The sequence below is a fragment of the Callorhinchus milii genome, unplaced genomic scaffold (genome assembly GCF_018977255.1).
Source record: "Callorhinchus milii isolate IMCB2004 unplaced genomic scaffold, IMCB_Cmil_1.0 Scaffold10, whole genome shotgun sequence".
NCBI classification, from domain to species: Eukaryota; Metazoa; Chordata; class Chondrichthyes; order Chimaeriformes; family Callorhinchidae; genus Callorhinchus; species Callorhinchus milii.
Window position 1 is genome coordinate 6,934,460 of NW_024704751.1, and position 16,860 is coordinate 6,951,319.

The 16,860-nt window shown below is 42.8% G+C and overlaps 1 protein-coding gene across 1 annotated transcript in view; it reads left to right on the forward strand.

Annotated features, from left to right (window-relative positions):
* Window positions 1-16,860, forward strand: part of usp32 (ubiquitin specific peptidase 32) — a 65,476-nt gene that overhangs the window by 43,258 nt on the left and 5,358 nt on the right. The window contains exons 12-29 of the mRNA XM_042338567.1: window positions 692-794; window positions 1,696-1,879; window positions 2,449-2,621; window positions 2,893-3,033; window positions 4,057-4,174; window positions 6,016-6,170; window positions 6,417-6,498; window positions 7,433-7,507; window positions 9,175-9,313; window positions 9,808-9,913; window positions 10,911-11,084; window positions 11,202-11,376; window positions 11,649-11,800; window positions 12,368-12,479; window positions 12,995-13,206; window positions 13,588-13,772; window positions 15,185-15,271; window positions 16,019-16,139. Of these exons, the coding sequence (XP_042194501.1) occupies window positions 692-794; window positions 1,696-1,879; window positions 2,449-2,621; window positions 2,893-3,033; window positions 4,057-4,174; window positions 6,016-6,170; window positions 6,417-6,498; window positions 7,433-7,507; window positions 9,175-9,313; window positions 9,808-9,913; window positions 10,911-11,084; window positions 11,202-11,376; window positions 11,649-11,800; window positions 12,368-12,479; window positions 12,995-13,206; window positions 13,588-13,772; window positions 15,185-15,271; window positions 16,019-16,139 (2,494 nt within the window). The remainder of the gene's footprint in view (window positions 1-691; window positions 795-1,695; window positions 1,880-2,448; window positions 2,622-2,892; window positions 3,034-4,056; window positions 4,175-6,015; window positions 6,171-6,416; window positions 6,499-7,432; window positions 7,508-9,174; window positions 9,314-9,807; window positions 9,914-10,910; window positions 11,085-11,201; window positions 11,377-11,648; window positions 11,801-12,367; window positions 12,480-12,994; window positions 13,207-13,587; window positions 13,773-15,184; window positions 15,272-16,018; window positions 16,140-16,860) is intronic.

The window sequence follows — 16,860 nt, forward strand, 5'->3', positions numbered from 1 at the left end:
GGAAGCAGGGTGATCGAAAGCACGGTCGAAGAGGAGGTTCTTGAGGGAGGCCAGGGAGGGGGCGAGGCGGAGGGACTACGGGATGAAGTTCCAGAGGGTGGGGGCAAAGTGGCAGAAGGCCTGCCCGCCAATGGTGGGGTGGGTGAGGCGGAGGATGTGAAGCAGGCCGGAGCACGTTTGGCGGAGGGAGCGAGCAGGATGGTGGGGGTTAGGAGGTCGCAGAGGTAGGGGGGAGCAAGACCATGGAGGGCTTTGAAGGTGAGGACCAGGATCTTGAACTGTATCCTCTGTGATGGGAAGCCGGTGGAGTCGGGCGAGGTGTGGGTGATAGGTTCGCGGAGCCTGGTGCGGGAGAGGTCACGGGCTGCAGAGTTCTGGATGATCTGCATGGCCTGCGGTGTGAGACAGTGGTGGAGCTGGGCAATATTGCAGAGGTGGGGGCTGGCAGAGCGGGTCGTGACACAGATGTGGGGTATGAAGTCTTGTGTATAATTAATTGACCTTCAAACTGTACAGCATTCAGCGCAAATTTATCTCTGCATAGAAATGACTGTCCTCATGAGTAACTGTTTTGCTTTTCAAGGTAGCATTTGATTCAATGTTGAACCCGAGTGGTCGTTCTTAGGCTTCAGTTAACATTTTGAGAANTTTTTTAAATAAAATGTTTTTGTTCTTTGTTCCTCGTGTCTAGTGGGTGGTTGGAAAGAGAAAGCAGGCATGGCCTTCAACCTGGGCACAACTGGTTCCTGATTTCAGTCCAGTGGTGGAAACAGTGGAAAGAGTATGTAAAATATGTAAGTACATTAAAACCCAGCTAGTCACATGAATGGTGGGGGAAGGAAGGACCCGGTCCAGCAAGCCAGAATTTCTGGCTAAGTGTAATTACAATGCCAGTTCTGCTATTTTTCGGCACCAGCTTTTTTCAGTGCAAATAATGGCAAATAAGCTGCCTTCTGCTTGCGGGATTCTTACTGAGTGAAAAGTGTATCTCTGGCCACTGAAGTACAGTGAGGCTGGTGAGGTGGTAGTGGGGGGAGCGCGCTGAGAGAGTGGGGGCCGGCAGGAGTCTACACGTGTGTTTGGACCTTCGAGGATCGTAAGTTTTTATTAAAAAAAATTCCTGTTTGTGGCCCAGTCCTGCTAAGTAGGAATTCCAGATACCTGGAGACTGTCCGGGAAACTGCGGGGGGTTTACTGTAGCCGATCATTCTGGTATCGAAAGAGTGTCGAAAGGAGAAAGGGTTAGGTCGCCAACTCCCCCGAAATGTTTCCTTTTATTGACTGCCTTCATTCAGGGTTTGGTAATCTAACTCCTGACGCTTTCATCAGTTTCTAATCTCGAACATCTCGTGTGAACGTCTCATTGATTTGGTTGGCTCCAGACCAGGAGGAGGTTTTGGGTTAAAATCTTTCAGGGTGCATTCAACTCACTGAAGCAGTCACTTCTTGTAGAACTCCAGAATTATCTAAAATGATCTATGAAAGTACATTTGTGCAAACTGTGTATTTTGAAGAAAAGGGTAGGGATAACTGTAGTTTTCTTTCTCAAGAGAAAGGAAAGTACTGGCTTTGGTTTTGAGCCTGGTTTTGATACAGCTTACATCAAATGTGTAAATCTGCAGCTCAAAGTATTGAAGGAACATTTGACAGTAACCGACCCAACTGTTGTTTCCGTCCCCCTCTGTTTTGTTGCAGGAAACCAAGCCAGTGGTCATCGAGCCATCCTCCATAATGAATGCAGTGAGGAGCCAGACGTTACTGCACTCCATGGATCAGGTTGAGGCTAAACCCGGATTGCAGAATTTCTTCACTGCTGCAGACGAGAAATATCTGGACAACATCTCGATTGCATCTGAAGCAACTGAGAGCACAGGCACCAGTAAGTGTATTTGATGGGTGGGGGGAGAGTGTGGGGAGAGGAAGGACTAGACGAGAAACAAAAAGGAATTGTGAATGTAATTAATTGGCAATTAAAAGAATTTCTTCTGATGGGGGGTGGTGGGGGGAAATGATTATTGAGCGGAAATTAAGGAATGGCTTTGAGGATTCACTAAGTGCTAATGGTGACTGGAATAAGCTGCCCAAGTGACAAAACAGCAGGATGTTCAACGCAGAGTTGGGCTGTAGCTCTTTCTGTGCAAATCATGTGGCAATGCAAATAAAAATGATCATTGCACTTATATATTGTGTGTATGTGTGTGTATATATATATATATGTACATTGCTCCCGGTGCAGTCATTTTTGTGGGCTATTGTTGCGTGCAAATTAAATTGGCTGTTGGGTTTGCCTATCAAGTACGCAGTCACCACACCTTACAGCAAATCTAGCATTGTTATTGTTGGGCAGAAAAATTCAACAGTAACAATTTAAAAAAAAAGTTTCTCAGTCCAAAGTAGATTGTGGTCTGAGGGGGATATGAGGAAATAATTGGCTCCTCTTCTTTGCAGGTTTATCCCCGCTGAGTCCGACTAGCACTGAGGTTTGCTTTGCACGGCAGCACAACAGTTCGGACAACAACCAGTGTTTCCTGGGGGCAAACGGGAATAGTTTTTCACAGCTCGGTCCCCAGAAACCAGGAGCCATTGATAACCAGTGCCTTGTAATGCAAGAATCTGCAAAGGTATAGTCATTGCCCTTCCAATGAAATACAAGTGCGTGCTGTCCATAGTTATTACATCTTAACGACGTGGTTAGGTGCTTTATCAACTGCAAGTATTATTATTTTTATTGGATTATTTCCACCGTCAATTAATCTTAGACCAGGTTGCATTTGAAAGGGACGCAGTTCCATACAATGAACATCGAGAAACCGAGTTTACTATTTGGAGATTTGCTCTGTTGGTTGTTTTTTGTCTATGTTTTTTTTGTAAGCATTGTTGCTGTTCTTAAAGGCTCCCACGTTAACCCTGGAAGGTGGACGTTTGAAACGAAGCCCAAATTTGGTTCGAGGGAAGGACTATGAGATTGTGCCAGAGCCTGTGTGGAGGGCATTGTATCATTGGTACGGAGCAAACCTGTCCCTACCACGGCCTGTAAGTTATCCGCGCTCCATTAGTTTAAATTTTTCAGCTTTTTACGCAGCTGTTTAAAATAACTGTTTACGCAGTTTAAAATTGTTCGTTCGTCTTATATCTTGGCGTCCAAGGTGATTTACAAACGTTATGGAATGTAGTGCAGCTGTCAGTATAAAGATTCAACTTTAATGTATATGTTAAAATGTTAAACAATGCTAATTTTATGGGGTGAATTGAAAGGCATAATTAAGGTCTTTTTTCCTGTCAGCTGCTTTATTGTGCGTTTTGCCTTTGAGAATAACAGACCCAGCTACTATTGTTTGGTTTAATACAAATCTGGAGCATGTGTGGGATGGGATGGGACTCAGGTGATTCTTTGCTTGCGGACAAACCTGTCTGATCCCCTGCTCAACAGCAGCACAAAGCAGGACCGGGGGTGGTGGTGGGAATGAGGCGAGTTCGCACTCAGTCAGTTTACTGGCAAGCAAAGAATTTTCTCCCCTTGTACAGTCTCTTGAGGAAGAGTAAAGATACAGCAATCATTAAATGCTCATGAACAGACTGGCAATAATAAGGGAAATGTATTCATTTCAAGCTTCGAGATCTCATTACTGAAGTTAATAAAAAGAGCGTTTTACGTTCCTCAGGAACAACATCATGAGAAAGAAAAGCAAATCAGCCGCGTGTGATTGGTCAGAACCACGTTGATAGAATTAAAATTTTCACTTTGCAACGTTATGGTCTTGGCACCATAGTATTGGAGAATAAATGTCCAGCGGGGGATGAAAGAAAGAGAGAGAGAACTTGTTAAATCAATGCTTTTCTTTAATTTGGGGCAATTAAATCATCAGATGCAGAGTCCAAAATTGCCTCTGATACAAATTCAGGACCACGAGTGTATAGATTGCATTTGTTCATGCTGCACCATTTAACTTGGTTGAGAAAGTTACTTGATTACATAGGGAGGTTTGCAAAGACTGAGGTATTCATCTTAGGTTAATTTTCCTTCCCTCCCCCCCGTCCTTCTTCTTTCTAATTCAGGTCATTAAAAACACCCAGAGTAACCTGGCCGAGCTGGAGTTGTTTCCTCGCTATCTCCTCTTTTTGCGTCAGCAGCCAGCTACACGTACACAGCAATCCAACATCTGGGTGAATATGGGTATGATAAGCCTGCGACCATATCCTCAGCATGTGTATAGAGGTAATGGAAGACTGCAGCAAGAAAGAGAGCATCATTTTATTAGTTGTCGGCTGGCTGGCTCTTTAAACCGATTGCAGTAATTTGCAAATTCAAATCTTAATTTTTGCATGGGATCTTGTTCGACTCCAGACAGCCAAATCAAGCTGTGTGGTGCAGGGAGCGTGCTGCATTTGTTTGTAAATCGGCATTTTGGTTTTTGTTTTGTAAAGGATCGTTTTCGAACAGTAGACTCGAGTGTTCCTGTGGCTATTGCCCTTGAGAGTAACAAACCCTGCTACCATTATTAAAAACGCGAGGACTTGTCTACAGTACGAGTTAATATCTTAACGGCAACATCGTTCACCGAACGGGGGGTGGGGGGGCAATCTGCAGTGAAATATGGAGTTCTGTAGTGTATTGGTTAGCCCGCTCGCCTTGCCAGCAGAGGACCTGGGTTCGATTCCCAGGCAGAATGAAACCTAGCCAAGTGTTCTTATTCCACACGCCTCTGCTTACCTTGCAGTAAGTAGGAACCCAGTTGTTAGTCGATTGGTGGATCACTTTCCAGCGATAACGATCCCTTTTTTTAAAAAAAAGAAAAGAATTTTTGCACAAGTCACTCAATCCACCGCTGTTTTGTGGGACACAAAACACACAGTAATTCACTTTAGAGTATATTCTGTTAAGCATTTTGTGACGTCACAACGACGTGATTAAGTGCTATATCAAATGCAAGGATTATTATTGTGTCCAAAAAAGACTACAGGAAGTTCAAAACGTGTAGAAATAAGCCTCTTCGATCGTTCCATGGTACGTTTCTGTGCCTTCAACACCCTTGGGCTCTAATTTTGACAAGATTTTACCAGGATTTTTTTTCCCTGTTCCCACACCGCTCCCTCACCAGTTTGATTTTGTGATTCATTTTAATTATTGGCTCTAGTGGAATTTTTTTTTGGATTAGATAGATTTATTGATTAATTTTGGTGATCTGCTTTCTTGCTGTAATCTGCACCTCTTGTATGTGATTCTATTTCTCTTGCGTAGACCCTTGCAGACGCATAGACCCTTGGAATGTACCGCAAATTGCGTTCCATCTTCTCTACATTCTTTTGACGCAATTAATTTGCAATTCTGTTAATTTGGATGATTTTTAGCCAATCCTTGTGAGTGAGGAATCATGTTTTTTTTTTAAAAAATGTAACCCTTAATTTCGTACATTGATGCTCTCCCTGCTTTGCTCTCCCAATCCATTATTTCCATTATGTGACAATCTCACACTGAACTACACAGGTGCGCGTGTGTGTGCACAAGCGCACACCTTCTGATAACCTCGATTCATTCTTGGCACGTGGCAAAGCAAAGCACATTTGTTCACTGGTCCATTTTAACCTTGAAATTTAGCCCAAGTGAATTTATTTTACCCCCCTCCCCCACCCAAAAGGGAACCCAGTGAGCTGAATTTGATGATGTTTTGCAAAGAAGTTGCACGGTGATCCGTAATCATATGTAGCTGTATTTTTACATATTGGCCTGTCTTTACAGGTCAAGTCCCAGGCTGCTTGACACACAGATTTGCTTGCCCCAGATTATCTCCTTTGAATCCAGATAATAGATCAAGCTTATAGTGAAAGAGTGACATCTCTCTGCGGGAGAGAAGGCTACACTTTGCCCTGTTACTCGCCAACCTTGCAGTGGTTGCTGCCAAAGGCCCATTCTCAATGGTCATGCTCTACGACCTCATTAGGATTGGCTGCGTGATATTTTTCGTTACACCGGATCCAATTTCAATTTCATCTTAAAACTGTTTGTTATGAATTCAGGGAACGTACCCTCGCCAACGACCCCTCTGAAGCGAGTGCTCGCGTACACGGGCTGCTTCAGCCGTGTGCAGACCATAAAAGACATACACGAATACCTGTCACAGCGGCTTCGAATAAAGGAGGAGGACATGCGACTGTGGCTGTACAACAGCGAGGTAACAAAGCATGTGGATGTGAAAAGTATGGCTGTCTAGTTGTGCGTGCACGAGTGAGTGTGTGTGTGTACACATCTCCTTTTGTGTGTGTGTCGCGCTGCACATTTATCGGCCATCTCTGGGAATTCTGTTTGCTGTGGGAAAAGTTGAAACGGGAGTTTGCTTCCGATCGGTTAAGCTGACCTGCGTGTGGTTAAAGCGGCTTAAATAATATTGATGCATTTGACTTTTTTTACTTTACTGCAGAACTATCTTACACTACTTGACGACGAGGAGCACACGTTAGAGGATTTAAAAATTCCAGATGAACAGCACTTAGTGATTGAAGGTATATAATACATATTTTTTTAAAAAATATTCCCATCCAAGTTTGAAATGAGGGGGTGCATTGGGTGATCCTCAGTCATGAAGCACGTTTGACATGTGGCGATGGAAGAAAATATGTTCCACAGCTTCAGTTTCCCCCATGATGTTTAAAAAGAAAAACATGGAGCTATGGAACGAATGTGGGTTGCAATAAGAGGTGCTTTTTGGTGGGATTTTTAATCGGGGGTTGGGGGGGCAGGAAACTCTCAGAACTTTTAGAGTGCTTTGTGGACAGAATGAAAAGTTTTTAGTTACGTACAACACAACCGTATTTCTGATGTGCTCTGTGAGCAATCGGTTCTACATACTTTTGAGTTAAACGAGCCAGGAGCATAATTAAAATGACTAACTTATATTATTTTGGTGCATTTGCCGGCAGTTCATCAATGAGAGAATATGAAACCTTTTAAAAGAAAACTCGCAAACTGTTTGCCAGGCCAGGTTTGGGAAGTGCAGAGTTTTAAATGAAGAAAAATCCAAGTCGAGTCAAATTTAGTTTTTTTTTTACATTGGAGTTATTGATGGCCTAAATAACTCAGAAGTCACGAGCGCGTTTTACATTCGAGGTAATTGATTCTGCGACGAGTCAGTTCCCAATATTCGATGCATCAACATTGAGAAGCATCAAGCAGATGCTGGGTGTGAAAGATGGAAATCTTGAGAGGATTATTTACCCTTGTCCGAGCAGCCAACTGGGAGCAGTGCAGTACACGGCCTCTCTCCTCGGTCAGGAAGAGAAACCGTGTAGCAGGAGAACATTATGGTTAGGAGGAGGAAAGAAAATCCATTGTGTAAGACAATATTGCCATCAAATTGGATTGTCCCATTAGCCACGTATGTTACATTAAATACCGCTACTGTACTATGAGCCTCATGTCCTACATTTCTTATACTAGTTCGCAACAAAGACATGAGTTGGCCGGAGGAGATGTCATTCATTGCAAACAGTAGCAAAATGGACAGACATAAGGGTAGGTACAAATGTAGACTTTTAGTTCTTAAGTATAGGCGTTGTGCTTTATTTCATGTTGTGGGGTTATCAAGCAAACTTATGTCCTTCTTGAGCCTCAATATATCTGTTCGGATCACTGAAGCATTACCCAAATTGATCCATCACATAGTGGACTTACTATCCTCATTAATCATAGTTTACAAACCCAACTCTCATATAGTACTGAACCTTTGGCACTGTAAAAACCGAATTAAATTTAAAATCTGCCTTAAGATGTATGAAATGCATCTTGTGTTTCACCAGTTACCATAACCTCCCAAAAAGCTACACTTAACAATTTTCCATTTCTGATGAATGCTGATCTTTATATGGGTTTGTCCCCTTTATCAAAATGGTATCCCTCACACCACACCTGTGTGTTCATTTGTCTTTCCCATGGAGAAATCTATTAATAATCCTTGCATTTCATGTAATGCCTCATCAGGTTAAAAGTTCACAAGGTTTTCCTGTGAAAGTGTAGTGACTATTTGAAGGCAAATGTGACAGCCAATTTGCCACAATCGCAATATTCCACAAACGGCCATAAAGTGAATGACCAATCCAAGAATCTCTCCTGTGGCTGTAGAAGCAGGAGGAAGCCATTCAGTCTCTATCGGCTCTTGAGATTCTGGTTTAAATAAGGGCTTCTGAGAACATTTGTTAGGCGAGAAAACGATAAGTTTGCTACTGACCCCGCAATTACCTTTTTTTTTGGTCACTAATATTTGTTCTAATAAGCAGAAAAAAGCTAGTTCAGCAAGCCGATAGATTCCTAGACGGGTGACCCTGAGCTGGGTTTAGTTTGAATACGAAACGTGTTCAGTGCAGGATGTGTTTTACAGTATCCATGCCCTGTGTGTTAAATGCAAAACTATATTCAGCTGGAACTTGAGATTTGAATATTATAGTTTCTCCCCTGGATGAATCATGGGTCAGATTCCTCGGACAGAATCTGTTCACGTGGCTTTTTCACACAATGTAAGCTAACTGTGTTCAAGGATCTCTGGGGAAGAATTTGTTCGATGGAATGTATTAAATAGCTGCCGAGCACTCTTCTTTAGTGCCACGTGTGCACACACTCAAACAAAACGCTTGTTCTTTCTTTCTCTTGCTCGCATTCCCGCTGTTTTGTATATGAATATTGTCCCGAGAGTAAACGCACGCAGCTTTCGGCCAAAGGAATTAAAGTTCGGATTGTGCCCCGTGTTGATGATTTCAGTTCCCAATTGTTTTTGTTAAAATGTTCATGTGCCTCGCCAGCCATTATTAATGAAGGAAAAGAGGCTGAACCGGCCCTAGCAAGTGAGTTAGTTGCTGGGGCTCTGGGACACTACGCTGCATGAAGGGCACTGTATAAATGCAAGTTGTAGCTGTATTTGAATAGACTTTCGTTGGTGATGGCCATCGGCAGCATGTTCTGTTAAACCATGAGACTTTCTCAGCTGCGGTTCTCCTGTTTCTGCTTCTCTGATAACTGAGTTAGTTGGTCGTGTGTGTGTATGTGTTGTTTGATCTCCTATCTCTGGCTTCAAAAACGAAATGATATTGCCCTGTACTGTGTTAAAGTTGGGTGCATTTCTTTTTTACTTTTGAAGGTAACTATCTAAAATGGTGAGGTAACTTTTCTTTATAATATTTTTATTCCAGTTCCCACTGAAAAAGGTGCAACGGGGCTAAGTAACCTTGGGAACACGTGTTTTATGAATTCTAGTATCCAGTGTGTCAGTAACACACAGCCACTCACCAAGTACTTTATCTCAGGGAGACACCTTTATGAACTCAACAGGTATGGATTCAGCACAGTTCTTTCTTTCACCGCGGAAAAGACTGGAATTAGCGTTGTCTTTTTCAGCTTGGCGTTGTTTTAAGTAAGGTTGTGAGACACTGAAATTGGCTCGTAATTAGCGAATCCTGCAGTTTGCTGCTTGTATCCTGGGCTGGGCCACTCGGTCACTAATTCCACTTTCCCGCTTCCACGAAGCTGGGTTTCTGCGCTGATCGGCATCTCGGGTACCCCCAGCATTCCGCTCTTCTCCAAACGTGCTGGAGCTCTAAAACCTTGGATGCAGAAGACGCTATACCGTAAATGAAAGGTTAAATGATTCCCATGCTCCTAGAGATTTTTAAGTTGATCCACATTGCTGATATCACTACGGTTTTAAAATTTGTAATGTGTTTTCACTCGGAATACAGCCCAACAATTTCACGGTGTTGGGAGGGCAATGAATAGATAGATGCATTCGTTCAAGATTGGCTTAACTCGTGAATGTTTTAATGCAGGGCCAACCCATTGGGAATGAAGGGTCATATGGCGAAGTGCTATGGGGATCTTATCCAAGAATTGTGGAGCGGTGCGCAAAAGAATATAGCTCCACTGAAACTCAGGGTAAGGTGGTACTTTCATGTGATGTCTTTGCATCGGGAGTTTTAACTGTGGTGTACCTCTATTTAGAAATTGCTTAGGAGCTACTTTTTTCAGTGAAAGAGGAAATGAGTCGATAACTTAAATTTTGTGTTGTATTTAGGATCCTTGTCATTCTTAATGTATTCAAATTACTTGTGCTTATTCAAGCATTACTAATGAGTGAGACGGCACACATGGGTAATGAATGTTAGTTACACTGAGTGAAGCTTGGAAAAAGATTGGCCGTTTTGACAACCTGCCCACGATACACAAATTCCACTGCGTTGATCGCACAGGTGTCTTTTGCCTTGGATTTTGTTCTTTGATATGCGATGTTGAGAAATCTCCAGCTAAAGCAAACAAACATCGTTTGATGGGTGGCAGAAAAGACTTAAACCACGAGTGACATTGCAGTGGCAAGGCAGTCGTTTTTTTAGTTTTAAGTTTCTTTTTTTTTTAACTAACATAGATAGGGTTGAATGCATTTCGTACGTGCCACCAAGTACCTGCCATGTGTGAAGTTCGGACTGTTGCTGCACGCTGTTTTGACTCCCATGTTGGTTCTGGGCCACAGAAATGCTCAGTTTACAGTGCAAGTTGGCAAACGGGCATCCTTGTCACGCCAGGTGGAGCGCGGCCCAATTAACTTTCACACTTGTGTCGTTCTGGAAGGGAGGAGGAGACACGCTAACTGGGTTGGTGGGGGAAAGAGCAATAGTTCCTCACACTCGCCCCCCGGAGGCTCAGTGAAGAAATTTACTGGTGGAATTAATGATCATCTCCTTGTCTCATTGTCCCAACTGAAGGAAGAGGGTTATTTGGGGACGGAAGGTGCGGGGAACGGGAGAAAAGCATTTTAATTATTGAAGTTACCCTAAAATTTCCATGTCCGAATTAATGGAATTTAAATATATTTTTCTGGATTGTATTAATGCCGCGTTCTTGCTTCACCGAGCTTTGCATTCTGTTTTTCCTCCAGTGGACGATAGCAAAATATGCTCCCAGATTCAACGGCTTTCAACAGCAGGACTCCCAGGAGCTTCTGGCGTTCTTGCTGGATGGCCTTCATGAAGACCTCAACCGAGTTCACGACAAGCCCTACGTGGAACTGAAAGATAGTGACGGGCGGCCAGATTATGAGGTTGCAGCAGAGGTGAGTCTTATTTATTCTTAACATGAACCTAGCGCTTCGAGGCTTTATCCTACACGAAAGGTGCTACTTAAGTACTTAAGTTTCTCTCTTGCTTACAGTCTTTTCTTACTCTCTTAGGCCTGGGATAATCACTTGAGGCGAAATAAATCAATTGTGGTCGATCTGTTTCATGGGCAGCTCAAATCACAAGTCAAATGTAAAATGTGCGGACACATCAGCGCCCGGTTTGACCCGTTCAACTTCTTATCCTTACCTCTGCCAATGGACAGCTACATGCACTTAGAAATAACAGGTTTGTCAGAATCCTTTGCTCAAAGTTCACTCGGTTATTCTTTCAAGAAGATTGCTTGAAATCGAAGCAACACTTCTTGTCTAGACTGGACGAAAGATCGCGTCACTGTATTCGGGCTGACTTTGTAACGGTTTAAATCTTTGCAGATGCGAAAATAAATGTGGTTACTTTGAAGGCAGACAAAATGTTCAGGTCCTAAGGAATGCTACAAAGCACTCTCTCGCTTGCAAGTTGCGCTCACTAAGCGGCCGTTGTATTTTTCTCCTCCGCAGTCATTAAGTTAGATGGCTCCACTCCAGTTCGATACGGCTTAAGGTTAAACATGGATGAAAAGTACACGGGTCTGAAGAAGCAGTTGAGCGAGCTGTGTGGACTGAAAGCAGAGCAAATCTTGCTGGGAGAAGTTCAAATCTCCAATATAAAAGTGAGTCAACCTGTCTTACAGGTCAGGTCTATTAAGCGCTCTGAGACACTACCCCACGTGAAGGGTACTATATAAACGTATTAAAAAAAAAGAGTACATCTGACTTAGAGACAGGCTTACATGTTTTGGGAAATTAATTTTCACAGGCAGGGTTTGAATGGAATGACACCTTGTAATTGGAACTTCAGTGACTCACTAATAATGCAATGACACTTCCAAGTGGACATGGATTTACATTTCGCCACATAGCCCCGTTTTTTTTTAATCTGCAAATAGTCTTTGAACTTGGCGACAATTCTCTTTGAGACCTTTAAACATTAAAGGCGCTACATCAATTCAAGAATAATCATAGTAAAACTTAGTTCTGTTGGCTTTGGGCTGTTTTTAACAAGTCAAGTGATCAGAACTGTCTTCCAACGTGTGAAGTGAATGGGCAGCTTCTTCCACCCAACCACACGTCAATAATGAGAGGTTGCAAATGGATGAGGCTAAAAGGAGTGCAAGTGCTGTATTATTTCACTGTCAGTGGAGGAACCAACCGTGGATCTCTGTGCTTTGTTTTGTCAGAATTTTCCTCAGGATAACCAGAAAGTGCGGCTGTCGTCGAATGGCTTTCTGTGTGCGTTTGAGGTCCCTGTTCCAGGGTCACCATGCTCTGCCACATCGCCTGTAGAAACAGGTAACAGCAGCGACAAATTACATTTGCATAGCGCCTTGCACGTCACTAACTCGTACAGGAGTTCTGTAAGACACTGCCTCGCGTGAAGGGCACTATATAAATGCAATCATTCTAATATCCTATTTTAATTTATTCTAATTTAATGTATGTAAGCTATTAGAAATAGCAGTTTCAATTTGTGGGGCAAATTTCAACGGAGCGTTAGCTGTTTAACTAATGAAGCATCTTATGTGACTATTAAATCCACCTAATTACTTATTTGGTTAGGATTTTATCCAAAGTGCCGTTGACCTGGGAAGCCTGGCTCCCCTTGTTGTAGCCAAGTTCCCATTGACTTTGGCTAGCCACAGAAACATTGGGGTTCTCCATGGAGGAGTTTCTCTCACAAATAAAATCATTGACGCTGTTTGCCGTCCTTTGCAGATGGGAAAGGGAGAAACGTTTGGGTAATTCACTTAATTGTTATTATTTAACATTGAAGTATAATTTTTACCCCTTTCCATTCAACCGGGCAGATTCCTCCCCAGTGCCATTTGTCAACGGAAGACATAACCAATCCTCAAATGCAAATCCGACAAAGCCAAACCTCATTCCCAATGGGATTCCCAGCACTGTGGTGCCAGCTGGGACTGAGAAGAATCTCTGTAATGGATTTCCTAACGGGTATTTGCCAGGAGGGGGTGACAGCCCGTCGACGGGATACATTATCGCAGTGCACAGAAAAATGGTAAGATGATGCATGCGTGTTCAAAATTCAACACAGAATAATCTTTATAAGGACTTCAAACGTTTGGATATACAAGTTCGGAAATGACCGGTTGTGATCCATCTATCAGGCCCCAATATTTCTTCTTTTTTTAAAAAAATAGTCACTGCCTCTTTTTCTCTTTTCCCCCCCCAACTAAACTCAGACGTGAGTCGGCATCGCTGGTTCAAACTGTGCCTCGGCAAATGACGTGCTTCACCTACTTGTTAGTTAACACGTGTTTAAGTTGCTGAATTTCGTTGACTAACCATCATTCATTGACTGTTATATGGACTAACCTATTGGTGACTGCTGGGAGCCCATTACAGGGCGTGTGTTGACTACTGCCCGTCTTTTATACAGATGCGCACAGAGTTGTACTTCCTGTCAGCCCAGAAGATTCGGCCCAGCCTGTTTGGCATGCCACTCATCGTCCCGTGCACTGTTCACACCCGCAAGAAGGACCTGTACGATGCCGTGTGGACGCAGGTTTCGCGGCTCGCCAGCCCTCTGCCACCTCAGGAAGCCAGTAACCACGCCCAGGACTGGTCAGTGCAGCCGAGAGGCATCTTATCTTCCCCTCGCTTTCCCACTTTCTTTCTGCTGCTCGTTCCTCAATCCTTCCAACCCACCACAGATAGCTGAGACCTCAGCCACTGGGCCTTTGGTCCTTTGGCAAAATCTTTGGTTCACTCCAGGACGCTACCCTGTGTGAAGGGTGCTCTATGAATGCAAGTTATTGTGGTGGTTGTTCTTCAATCCCCTGCCCCTAAAGAGGATCTCTCTCTCTTTGACTTTTTTTGGTCAACCTGCTTAATCCTTCCTCCTCCCTGTTTTGGTGCTCAGTTCTGGAATTTGTGAAAAGCTTTGAGGCATCACATCTTTGTGAAAGACTGTATAAGAAATAAGCAGTGGTTGTTGCAACACTGGTTGTGAAGAATTAATCAGATTTTGTATTATGAACCTCATCAGGTATGTGCTGCCCACAGAACTCCCTCCTCCATTATTGCAATTGATTTATTGAGTGCTACATTTTAATTATTGCCAAAATGTTACAACACCGATTTATATTATGCTTTCACTTGATCGAAACTCCTCGAAGGGCTTTACAGAAAAGCACTAATTAGGAACATAGTGAATGTTATGAAGGCAATCGAGAAACGTGGCCACTAATTATACCAGTGAAGTCTCGTTAACAGAAATGGGATGAGTAGCCAGTGGATTAGAAACCTTAGGCTGAATTTGAGTGGGTAGTTGTATTTGTATAAATAATTGTATTTGGTGTAATATACGTTAAATTAACAGTAAATTGAGAGCTTATTTAAAAAAATTAGTTGTGTTAAGTGAAATTATTTTTTATTGAACCATTTTTAATTTGATGTTTGGGTGAAAGGATCAATGATGACTAGCACGTCTAGTCACGCTGTAAATCAAAGATACTTAATAAGGGTTTCATAGATATTAAGGACCATATTATGTGGAAGCATCTTTTAAAAAATCAACAAGTATATAGTAAAACCACAAGGTGACGCCTGAGTGCTTTCTGAGTGTATTCTGTGGCCTGAGGTACAGTGGTGCTTTCAGACCTACTGTTTATAATATAAAATTAAAGGTAATGGGATGAGTAGCCCAATGGATGCGTCTAGTCGAGAGACAAGATTTGGATGTGGATGAGTTAAGCCAATTTATGCAAACAAAGGTAAATGGTGCCTGTGCCAAATCACTCTGACTGAAATGCTGTTAGGTTTTGTGTTTCACAGCAGGATGTGCAGTGGGCTGTGATTGAATAGCTAGCTGCTTGAGCTATTCTCTCTGCATTCAGAAATGAGGGTATGATGGGCTTTTAGAAGTCCTGTGTAGTTTAATAAGAGTGTTTGGGAGTGTTGTGCTGTCTTGTAGTTAAATCCACTTTATATCGGTGTGTTTTCAGGCTAATCTGGTGTGTAATTGTGTGTTTCAGTGACGACAGTATGGGCTACCAATATCCTTTCACGTTAAGAGTCGTTAACAAAGATGGAAATACGTGCGCTTGGTGTCCATGGTACAGGTAAATAGCGAAAACACTANTTTTTTCTTCTTGCAATGGCAATGCCTTTTGTAGCGGTGAAGACTTTGCGCACCGGGGCAGACTTACTTGTGTCGTACATGAATACAATCACGCCGCGAGAGACTGATTTTATATTTTCGTTTGGCCTGTGAAACCCGGCTTGAGCTCCCAGGGATTGACTCATATTCACCCCAGAGTGGTTGAACACGGTTGATTATTAGGCTTATTGCTAAACACAGCCAAATAGTCTTGTCAGTTGAATCAAGAGAAAACCATATACTTGTTCCACTTCTTATCCCGTTTTGCTGCGCTTACCACCTCACACCAGAGTAACATTGGACTTGTTCTGCCTGTGCAGATTACACAGTCTTGTGGGCTACATTTGAAAGAGTTTCTTTACGAAAAAAATGATAGAATATTCGTGACCGCGCACTGTTGTCTTCTTGTAAATCATTTTCCTTTTCAACTTTAATGGCCAATTATTTTTCTAATTTGCCGCCCATTTGTATTGATATCCTTTCCTCGTGGCCTCCGGGTTTCCTCGGGTTTCATGTGCACTGGTTGATTGATTGATTAATTAAATAATTAATTAACCCTTGCATTTGATATAGTGCTTTGCCACGTCTTCGAGATATCTAAAAGCGCTTCACGGAATATACTATAAAGTGTTTTCTTGCTTAAGTTTTGTTAGCATTTTTATTACTGAGCCTGAAGGCACTTTGACATGTAATCCTTTCGCTGGTGTAGGTTTTGCAGAGGATGTAAAGTGGACTGCAATGAGGAGCGAACTGCTGTTGGGCCCGCGTACATTGCCATTGACTGGGATCCGACTGCTCTCCATCTCCGCTATCAGACGTCGCAAGAGAGGGTAACTTTTTATTTTCCTTTTAAACGGTCGCAAAACAAGGAAGAGAGAAAATTCTCGTCACTTGTAGGTTTGTCAAAGTTGGGAACGCCGCCAACCACTCGCAAATCTCGTTCTTTCTCTTTACGCTTCTCAGCGGATTGAACTATGCCGAAAAGCTAGGAACACGGAAGATTCAGACGTGGGCACTGCCCCTTTAAAAGCGTCAATTACATGACGTACACAAATTCAGGATAACCTACAAAAGCGGGATGGCATCATCCTGCGACCAGTTTGTTTCCGTTTGTTTAGCTTTTTCCCTTGAGGGGTGGGAAGGGAGGCTTTTCAAATTGTATTTTGTGGCCTTACAAACAAATGGAAGTAAAAGGAAATAACATTGGGAACACGAGTTCTCGAAAGCATCAAAGGCTGATGTACGATATAATTGCACGGCACGACATGCAACATTTCAAAAAAAAAAGCGCAAGGGTATGGTTTAGGCGAGTTAATTTTTCCACCCACGAGAGAGTCGTGAGGATGTGGAGTGCCCTCCCGATAAAACAACAGTGGATGAAGCAGAATCTATATTAGCTTTAAAAAGAGAATCACACAGAATGTAATAGGGTCGAGGGAAAAGGCAGGGGTGTCTAACTGGGTAACTCTTAGAAACGCTGAGGCAAATAGCCTTCCTCTGTGTTGTCAGTTTCTGCTTGCTGAGCTCAGATATGTGGAGGTAATCTCGCTA